The 10,816-nt window shown below is 34.0% G+C and overlaps 2 protein-coding genes across 2 annotated transcripts in view; one reads left to right on the top strand and one right to left on the bottom strand.

Annotated features, from left to right (window-relative positions):
• Positions 1-524: 524 nt before the first annotated feature.
• The window catches only part of LOC108579762, a 26,012-nt gene continuing 15,720 nt past the window's right edge, over positions 525-10,816 (top strand). The window contains exons 1-2 of the mRNA XM_017943369.1: positions 525-761; positions 1,068-1,216. Of these exons, the coding sequence (XP_017798858.1) occupies positions 525-761; positions 1,068-1,216 (386 nt within the window). The remainder of the gene's footprint in view (positions 762-1,067; positions 1,217-10,816) is intronic.
• Positions 2,239-10,816, bottom strand: part of LOC108579763 (carbohydrate sulfotransferase 11) — a 22,860-nt gene continuing 14,282 nt past the window's right edge. Inside the window, exons 3-7 of the mRNA XM_017943371.1 lie at positions 3,975-4,231; positions 3,656-3,896; positions 3,053-3,232; positions 2,805-2,962; positions 2,239-2,716 (exon numbers count right to left, since the gene is read on the bottom strand). Of these exons, the coding sequence (XP_017798860.1) occupies positions 2,629-2,716; positions 2,805-2,962; positions 3,053-3,232; positions 3,656-3,896; positions 3,975-4,231 (924 nt within the window). The 3' untranslated portion in view covers positions 2,239-2,628. The remainder of the gene's footprint in view (positions 2,717-2,804; positions 2,963-3,052; positions 3,233-3,655; positions 3,897-3,974; positions 4,232-10,816) is intronic.

The following is a 10,816-nucleotide window of genomic DNA, read 5'->3' as shown; positions in this document are numbered from 1 at the left end:
CAACCTAATTAAATTTTAGTGAAGAACTCAGGACGGCCAATTGTAAAATGAAAAATATTTTATTTTATTCGTGAAAAAATTGATTGATAAAAATAAAATGAAGAACAACAAAAATAATATAACATATAGTTTAAAATATTCTATGTTTAACTTACTTTTAACAGATGCTACTTTTGCATGAGGGTTTAGAACGTTAATATGTTTCTGTCATTTAAAGTTTTAGAAAGTTAATATATTTGAATAAACGTTTAAAGGTATAATCAAAGTCAACGATAAAATTTTTTATTTAAAATATAAACATTCATTTACAAAAAAAGCTTGTCGATTTCTATACCACGACTTTATAATTGAAAATGGTACTTAAGCCTCTATGTGTCACCAGACGTATCGCGCAAATTTTGGAAGTGAACGTACGAAGATGGAAGGGATGATTTCATATTAAACTTTTTACAGTATTATTAATCGTTGATTAGTAAATTAATTATGAGTGTTCATCGAATGTGGTATTTGCTTTCGAAAACACAATGGATTCGTTCGACGATGACATGTTCGCTCTCAGCGATGAAGAATTGCCGATATCATCTACAAAATGCAATCCCGTAGAAGAACATTTAATGAAACAATTGTTGGATGTGCAAACCCGAATAGAAAAGACAGCTAATGATATAAAGGAAATTCGGGATGCAACTAGACATATTTTAAAATCTTTGTACTATCAAGCTCTGTATGGAGAGGATATAACCTCAGACTCCGATACTGACGTAAGTTAATTGATAATAATAATAATAATGATGTAAAATAAAAAAACAGGCATTTCATACATTGTGAAATAATTCCTTTATTAATATAAAAAATGTCAGAAAATTTTTTTTCTTAACATTTAATATGAAAACAGAGTATTTTGCCATTATGCTATCTAACTTATAAACATTAATTCATGAAAGAATAAGTTTTATGTATTAAAATAGTAGGAATTGTGTAAAAAGAAATGTGGCATATAATGTTTGTAATATATACATTTAATAAGGGTTAAAATATATGTTAAATTTGTTATATACACTTTGTAGTTGTATACTACAGATGGACAACCAGTGGTGAAGAAGAAGAAACATAAAGTTCATCAACTCAAACAGATATTAGTTATACAAAATAGTTGGAAATGTATTATCTCTGACAAATGGGTTATTGGAGTAGTACTAAAAAATACTTCAAAAGAGTAAGTACATTATTGGTAGTCATGGATAAAGTACATTTTGATTTTGCAAGGTGTGCATTTTTAATAAAAATTCTTTAAATGTTGCTAAATTATAAAATACTAAATGTAGTTTATCATAATTTGTAAAGAAATAATAATTGTTTAAAATTGTTTTATAGTTGTAATTACTTATTGCACCTGACCTTGTAAAATCAAATTAAATATTCATTATTGCTGCTATTTCCACAATTAATTAAATTAAACACAGTTTCACACAAATAAGATAAATTTTTCATGCAGTCACGTTTTTTAAATCCTTTTATTTCACAAAATAATTATTGTCATTTCGTATTTATAATTTATAAAATTATAAGAAATTAAAACTTTTCTATATCATATTTATCTTCCAATTTTACAAAGAATTTGATTTATTCACATGAAATGTTTTAATAATGAAAAATTATTTCATCATAGATTTAAGTACCAAATAAAGGTTTGCATTCTTATTAAGTCTTTATAAAAAAAGAAGTTTAGAAGTTTTTGAGTTAGAAGTTTAAAATATAAGTAAGCACTGGAAAACATTAAACTTATATATCCTTATCTATTCTTGCATTTGGAAGTTTTATAATTTAATGTATATCTTACTAATGCAATTACATACTATACTTCCTTGAGGCAGTACTATTACCATTGGTACAATGGCAATAATAACTATCATAACAACGTTTATATCAACATATGTATATGTATATTTATATACACAAATATATACATATAGAATCAGGGGAAATATGTTCTTTGAAACACATAAAACAATTAGTATGACTTATTTTAGTTAAGTCAAAATATAAATCGAAAATAAAAATTCACTGCACACACGTTACATTGTACTCTTTACAAATTAATTTTTTCAAAGAAAAAATATTGTCTGCATATATTCTACCGGAATGCAAGGTATTCTATTTCAGAATATATAAACTATTCTCACACGATGTTCAAGCAGGAAAGATTAACAAAGTGAGCATCACTCCTACCATAAATCCTCGTACATGAAAAAATTCATCGTCGTGTATAGTACTTAAGCAACGGGGTATTCTTATAGGTATGATACATTTAAAATCATTCTTGTGTTGATTTATAACAATTTACAAATGTCTCGTCGCCTTAGGTCCTAACAATTGAATATACTGTAACGCTTTGTTACTTTTTTTTATCAAAAGTTTAAATGCAATAGCAGTGCTTACATGGATATCATCAACTTGAACAATTCTCGTTATGTTTTCTTTTCCTCGTTTTAGCCCGTGAAAGGTACTTCCTATCTAATATTTTCGTTGTTAACATTTCGTTCGTTAACATTTAAGGAAAATAAAAAAAAAGGGGGGGGGAACGGTTCAAGTGTCAATGCACTTGTTATCTATGTACGAAATACTGAATTACTTTTTACAGATCAACACAGTGTCCTCATCTCTCCCAAGTGCTATGTAATCATCGGGAGAATAATCGAAAAGCACAAAGTCATACCTGAAATGAAATATCAAAAATATCATTATATTATACAATATCAGTGATGTGTTTTACTAATATACATCCCTTAGAGAATAATATTTACCTGAACATCTCATAGAGATCTTTGATCTGTGATTTAGACAATTGAGCGAAGTAATTCTTAATCACATCCTTGGTTTGGACTCCTCTAGTAGGGTTTTTCCATTCTGGTTTTATGATATGGCCCACGTGTGCTTGCTTTATAAGATAATCTTGATCTTCCTTTAAGTGATAATCAATGCTTATCTCAATCAAAGTTTATCATGATTGATAATATGATTACTTTACATGTACTTTTACAAGTACACTTACATGGAGCGTTTCAAACTTTGCAATAACATCGAATCGTACTTGACACGGTGTGCAAAAATTTACTACCGGTGTCCAGTGCATGTCCAGTTCGTTTCCGGCTCTCCATTGACACAACAGCCATCGTACGAATTCTTCAAAGAGTGGATACCTCGGGCCATGCCTTCCATTCGTCTTTGGATCCTAATTGTTATCAGAGACATAATCTTTCAATTGTAATTTTCTAAATTGGACGATGACATCACTATTGTTCAATGTTCCGCAAAAGATTAGAAGTTCTAGCGCTAACTGTACTCTATCAAACAAGCTGTGCTTATCTTGAATCTCATTAGTATCCTTAAGTGGAAATGGTTTCTCAGACAATTCCTGCCTGTTTGTTGTATGGGCTCTCGTGATATACAGAATTAATACCTTGCTATTTTTTTCCCTCAAAAACTAAACAAAGCATCAACATCAGAAAAATTTTACGATGCACTAAAAATTGTCTACCAAGTAGCAAAATTTTATGAATCTTAAAGAAAGGATTCTAGCTCTCTTGAAAAGAAAAATATTAAATGAATGAAAAATTTAATTATTTTATTGAAAGTAAATGTTGATTACTCTCACCCTAGACCTGTAGTTCCAAACAATATGAGCCCCAAGATTACTATGAAACGTATGAGGCAAGCTATGCTCCAATTTGTCCCTGTAGGCACTGAGAAGTCTCTCAAATGGGTGTCTGACTATGAGGAAGCTGATACTGTCGTTTAGGAATTTGTTTAACTCATCTGCTGTGTGCCTGGGATACTTCTGCCTTGCCAGGGAAACTGGCACAGCTTTTGAGGCCTTCAAGAATTGCGGACTATATCTAGATAATCAATGAAACTTGACATTAATTAAACTGTTCATTCAAAGAGCATTTGGTAAAAATTAAGACATTTTTTACCCAGCAAGTAGATTAAAATTGTACATCCAAGATGTAGACGCAGCTTTGAAGACGTTGCACCATATCAAATGATACTCTTTATTTACAAGAAATTCCCATGCGTTAGGCCTATGAAGAGAGTCGTTTCCAGGCCGATCTAATCCCTCTTCGGAGCACTTCTCTGCCAGGAACTTCCTCCTGCCCTCCAATCGTTTCTCAGTCTCGGCGATCGCCGCTTCCTCCATCAATCTTTCCTCTGGTGTCAGATTCGAATCCTCCTGTCGACATGAATATTCACGTTACACGGTGTTTCTATGTGAAACACACTTAGAATGCATAAAAAGACCTTGTAACTACGGTAATATGAATATTCCCACGTCTTGTTAGTGGCATTAAAGGAAACGTGTAATATATACCGTGTACACGAGAACGTAACTTCTGTTTCAAGTGAATCGTGTAAGTTAATAAAGTGTTTTCAGGCTCTCGTTAGTTTCAATATAGAGAAACTTCGGTATTTGTGATTTCAGGTACTCGAAATTCAGGCACCCACAAACGCAGTTGTTCGAAAATTAGGCGAAACCAAAGTTTCGCGTATTCGGTAATTTGAGCATTCTGGAAATCAGGTATTCGAGAATCTGAGCACTCTGGGATTCAGGTACTAAAGAACAGATGTTCGGAACATTTAGATACTCGATCACTTTTGTATTCGAGAACTTAGGCATCCTGAAAGGCAGGTATTTGAGCTTTTAGGCATCAAAGAAACGAGGTACTCAAAACATCCAGATATCGTAACATTTAGGCACTCGATAGCCAGCGACTATTAAATATTTCGAAATTTAGGTACTCGAGAATTCAGGTACTTCGAAAAATTCACTGCAAAAATTATAGACAGCCCCGTAAACTTCAGGTACTAGTAAAATTAAACGCCCAACATTTTATACACGCTTTACCATGAATTTCAGATTTATGTACCGTACGAATGATTCGCATTAGCATCAGCACGAAACAGAATGCCCATTATGAAATTGAAATTAAGAGACCTGGTGAACACGATTCGACGAAAATTGTGTAACACCCTCAGACATCGGATACAAGCGACCATTGCTGCGAACTAGAGTAGCGTAATCGATATCCGTTTTATTGGTGCAATTACCAACACTTAATACATGCTAGCGTGGATTCACTCGGTATCGATTTTCATGTTCCATATGTAAACAATTGTAATAACATTAGAAAAGTCAAGGCGTTCGTATCGAACGGTGTGTCCATTTATTTGCGGGTACAGAATCACTCTGTCATATAAAAGATCAGTTGTGTAGATACCCCCTTCTCTCACGTTAAGTCGACGTATGAAGGATAGAAATCCTTTGTGAAAAACTTAATCCCAGAAATCCAGTTCAGTTTCATTAAAATCTTCATATCCTTTTTCTCTCAGAAATTTATAATCCCATCTTCTCGATTACAACGAAGACAGGAATCCATTTTTTTCTTTTGAAATTTTAAATAATTCTTAATCAGGTAATCCATAAGACCAGAATATCATATTGCTATCTCTTATGAAAAAATTCTGAACTTTTTTGAAATGTTGACAAACATCTCTCTCTGTTATTATATTCCAGTGTAACAAAATTACATTACGATACATTTGAAATTCATCTCTCGAAAGATATGTACCCTTCTAATTTTTTAAGGCTAAATTACCTCTCGAAGCTGTTACTCTCGTAAAATCAAAAGAATTTTAAATGAACTTCTCTCGAAAGACTTTTCTCTAGCGCAACGGTAATGTTGAATGATAGAAAGTCATACAAGATGACGAAACAATGATCGGAAATGAATGAACAACGGCGGAGAGCCAGTGAATCGCAAAACCGGTTAATTATCATGCACGTTCTAAGGAGAGTAAGCGGTTCGAATCACGAGCGACGTTTGTAGGCTTTCAGCCGATTAGCTGGCCGGTGTTAAGAATCCCACACTACTTTCCTGTTAACCACTTACGAGCCGTTCCACGTCAAATCGTACAAAATTGCGGTCATACCCGTTAATTTTTTTCAAACTCACACGATTTGTAGATACCCATGAGGAACGAGACTGTGTAAAATGTTAGCTTTCTATCTCGAACGGTTTTTAACGCTATTTAATATTAAAGTTATGGAAAATTAGGCAAAAGCAGCCAACATGTCAGCACTTTAACCGTAATACATATTCCGATTTCGTTTAACCCTCCGTTGTCACACCTCTTCTTCGAGTCACCGTTGCCACCCTGGGTCTATGTGACTCACAGTCTGATCGTTAATTGATCGTCTGGTGTTCTAAAAATAGCAGATATTGAATCGAAAAAATTTGAGAATGTAGCTTGAATATCGCAGAATATGTTTTGATAAAAAAGAGTTAACAAATGAAGTAACATCGTTCTCAAAAAGATGATTTTCTAACACCGTGTATTCCGGAAAATGTCATTTTAATGAAAAAAAAAGCTACAACTTTGTGTATATATTTCTCTATTTCTTGCTAAAAATTTAAGATATGGTGCTTTAAAAAAGGTACTTATTTTACATACCGCTTAAGAGCAATTTTCGAGTAAGGAGGATGATGCATTTATATTTGGAAAGATCAATTTATTTTCATATACAGATATAAATCTTTTCATTTTTATTATATATTCGTATATTTATGTATAAAAGAAATGACATTATAAAGAAATAACAATAATTTCAGTCATTCCCTCTACAGTCAATGCGTAAGAATATGCGATGCTCGTCTCACATTGGTCTCCAGCAGGACGGGCATTACTGTGAAGTTTACCAATCTGCCCTGTACCCGCACAATCCACAACGTATTCTTTTTACTATGTCCCCTAAATATTACGTTCTCTAAATGAAGCCTTTTCATATTTGACGGATGCAACGTATGTATTTCTAAAATTGATGCTATTGCAGTTTTGACATCGGTCCGAGGAGTTGATTGTTCGTATCGTTCTTGTAAAAAAGGTTCCACGAGGTGCATTATCAATTTCTTTACACCCGGTTTGGCTGTGAATTTTTCGTCCCTTTCATTTGTATTAAGGGACCGACAAGTGCGGAGTATCCTGGAATTTATAGTGTTGGGTGTGAAATAGAGTTGCAAAAATGGAAAGATAATGATCTTAGGATCAACTATTTTATTTTGTATATAAAATAAAACGTGTGCGATTTTGCAGCAAACAGTACACCTTTGTCACACATGGGTCTTTCAGATCTACAGTTTACTTTCCATGGTTGCCAGACACATGCCAATTAAGTTTATTGGCAGTGTAACCACTGGAAGCTGAAGAAAAAACATTTCAAATTAATGCCACGTTGTACAAAGAGTGGCATTAAAAGCGATACCTTGAAAATATTCCTCTGCAGAGTAAAATTGTGGGTCTATGACACCCAGTGCGACAACGGAGGGTTAAAGATATGTAATGCTTTACTCTTAGGCTCATTTTAAAGATAAAGAAACGCTCTTTTCGAATATGTCCATAAAGTTTTATTCGTTATCAGCAAACGTAACAATAATCGCTACTAAAGTTTCAACTACTGATTTTACATTGGTGCAAATTTTACGATTGTAATTAGCAAAATGACGATAAAAATGGAACGGATTCGCAGAACTTGCAGGCAACGATGTGCAACCTGTAAGTTTGATGTTTGTTTTTTTTTTTAGACCGTAGGTACAGATCTACGAGTGATAGTACATTATTTTTCTGGACAATATTTGCTATTGTGTAAATATGTATACAAGTTTCAGAAGTGTTTGAACAGGATGTCTGGCTTGCGTGCAGTGCACACGCGCGGCAATTGTTCGCTTGTCCATGGTGTCAGCGTGGCGGCAAACGACGTACATCATGGTAAACTTTTTTTTTTTTTTTTTCAATGTTCCCGAAATGGCTTCATTTTTTTGTGAAGTTTATTTTACAGGTGAAAGTTCAAGTAATCTAACGGTATTTTTTCAGATTGTTCTATGGGTGGGAACAGCGTCAAATCAACAGCTGAAACTTTAGCAGCGATTATTGTTATGTTTGCTGGAAATAAATAAAATTTTATGGACATATTCGAAAAGAGCGTTTCTTTATCTTCAAAATGAGCGTAAGAGTAAAGCATTATCTTTAAACGAAGTCGGAATATTACGGTTAAAGTGCTGACATGTTGGCTGCTTTTGTGTAATTTACTATAACTTTAATATTAAGTAGTTTAAAAACCGTTCGAGACAGAATGCTAAAATTTTACACAGTTTCGTTTCTCAAGGATATCTAGAAATTCTGTGAGTTTGAAAAAATCGGCGACTATGAATGCAATTCTCTGCGATTTGAATAGCTCTTATGCAGCAAGCAGAGCATTGAAACGTCGGCGCTACCCATCACGTTAATTCAATTTTTCGAAATTTGCTTTGGACATCGATGACCCACGGTATAATTGCGCTATTGTAAGAGAATTCGAGGGCGTCGTCGAGACGGGCATTCGGGCGACCGGCCCGGATGTTTATAGTAATAGGAGTAAGCGATATCGGGCCCGAGGACTACGACGCCACGAGTATCGTCAACCAACGGAGTCGCTTGGTTAGAGAGTCGCACGGTGGCCATCTAAGCAAATTAACCCACGCAATCTTCAATAAATCCATTTCTATAAAATACGCCTCAATTTCTCAATTCTCCTTACACTATACATGATAATTATGTACCAGCTAAATAATATTATGAAACATTTCATGATAATGTTTCTTCTTAAAACGATGTGAACGGAAAGTCTAACGTGGCTCACCGATGGCCCACGCGCAGCTCTCAATGTGTTAAGTGGGCGACAGCCTTTAACCACCGCAGCCAATGCCGCCTTCTCTTTCTCTTCTATTTTTTCATCGTTTTTCTATCGTTTTGCTATGTTATCTTCTAAATCGATTACAATAAGAGAGCCTCTTCATTTCAATAAAAGTCGTTATTATACATGGATTCGAGCGTCTTCTCTACCGTGTAATACCGGCTTTAGAATTCAAAGCTCGCCGGCTCGAAGCTGTTTTCTTGGGCTCGACTGCACGCGCTCTACGTGTGCTGGCCTTCTCCACGCAAGGTTAATCCAATTTCCTAATTTCTGCAATTAATCGAAACGCTCTCCGCTCGCTGTTCGGCATGGTTAAGCGTTCTACGCTTACTTGGCGCATTGCAGTCGAACGTTCAGTTCAGATTCCAGGCATAATTGCCTTAGAGTAGCCAGTTCCTATGCAAGTTATCGTGAACGATTAGTGGAAGATGGAACGTCGAGAAAAAGTGATCGAACATTTTGTTGGAAGATTGTAACAGGCGAGAAGTTATTACAATAATGATTAACGCTTTATAGTTGATGAAGATTGATAAAATTTCGTTGAAGATTGTTATTTTATATAATAGGAATACAGTATATTCTCCACACTGTCAGACCGCAAGGAAGCTAAACCTGACACTCGTAGAGTCAGGGACTACGTTTTCGAGCCTCGCGCCCGCCTTTGTAGTTTGCCGAACGTAGACAAGGACAGCGAATAAAAGATAAGCACGAAACGTGAGTCGAGGCAACCAAGCGATTTAAATATCAACTTTTTTAATTTTACGTTATTTTATCCCGAAATTTTTCTTAACATATTGATGAGATTTTTCTGATGAAAATGACATAAAGCACGACATAATTTGAACACCATTTACTTATTAACACGTTCACAGTCACGCCAGATTTACAGGTTGCTGTCAGGCGGTCACAAGAAAATACATTTTAAGTGCTGTCAGGCGGCCAAAATTCTCGTATATATTCCGAAAACCGATTTTTAATTGCGAAACACTACTGAGACGGTTTAATTTGGGGCAGCCAGCTCATATTTGAGCTGGCAATACACAACACAACTAACTACTAAACCAAATCACCAGAAAAATTTTCAATATTATTATTGAAGTAAACTTTCGTGGAACGAGAGTGAAAAATTGAAAGAATCAAAAGAAAAAACGCGAATTTATATCTTTCTCAATTCTAGAATATAAGAAAATTTGAATAAAATACGGGACGAGAATTGGGGAGAAGCATAAGTTAAACGCGTAAAAATATTCAATAAAAAACGAACTAGGGATGAAGCTATTATTTCAATACGCGATGCACCGACTCCAGTATTTACTAAAATTCAAAAATTCTCGTATAAATTCCGAAAATAGATTATTAATTACGGTAAACTACTGAGACGGTTTAATTAAGGGTGGGCATGGTGCTGCTTTAGTTTGAAATGATTTATAAACACATAATTAACAGAGGAAAAACCGTGAAACGGCAAAACGTCTACATTCTAATTGTTATAACATGTAAACAGAACTTTAAATTTAGTGTAAACAGAAAAAATATATAATACAATTTATTTCACGGTATTGCAACAAATAAACGTTGAATCAATATTTAATTCGTATAAAAACAATTATTTAACGTAATAATTTTACCTTCACTATGGCTATTTTTAATCTACGACCACAGGTCAACCTGATATCTAATCCTTACGAACTTTAAATTCAGTCGAAACTGAGAAAATATATAATACAATTTATTTCACGGTATTGCAACAAACAAACGTTGAATAGATTCTTAATTCGTATAGAAACATTTATTTAAAATAATAATTTCACCTTCACTATGGCTATTTTAAATTTACGACCAAGGGTCAACCTGATTTTTAATCCTCCGAACTTGATTTCACAACGAGAAAGTAATAAGATCGTTGAAACGTACTTATTTGTCAAAGAAACTTGCAAAAATGTATAAATAATAATATGTAATGTTTATAGAATTCACAGAGAAAACACTGCGAAACAGCAAAACGTAAACGTTACAATTGTTATAACATCC

This window comes from Habropoda laboriosa, unplaced genomic scaffold (assembly GCF_001263275.1).
Source record: "Habropoda laboriosa isolate 0110345459 unplaced genomic scaffold, ASM126327v1 scaffold72, whole genome shotgun sequence".
NCBI classification, from domain to species: domain Eukaryota; kingdom Metazoa; phylum Arthropoda; class Insecta; order Hymenoptera; family Apidae; genus Habropoda; species Habropoda laboriosa.
The sequence above is the reverse complement of the archived record's forward strand: the minus strand, read 5'-3'. Positions and strand labels throughout refer to the sequence as shown.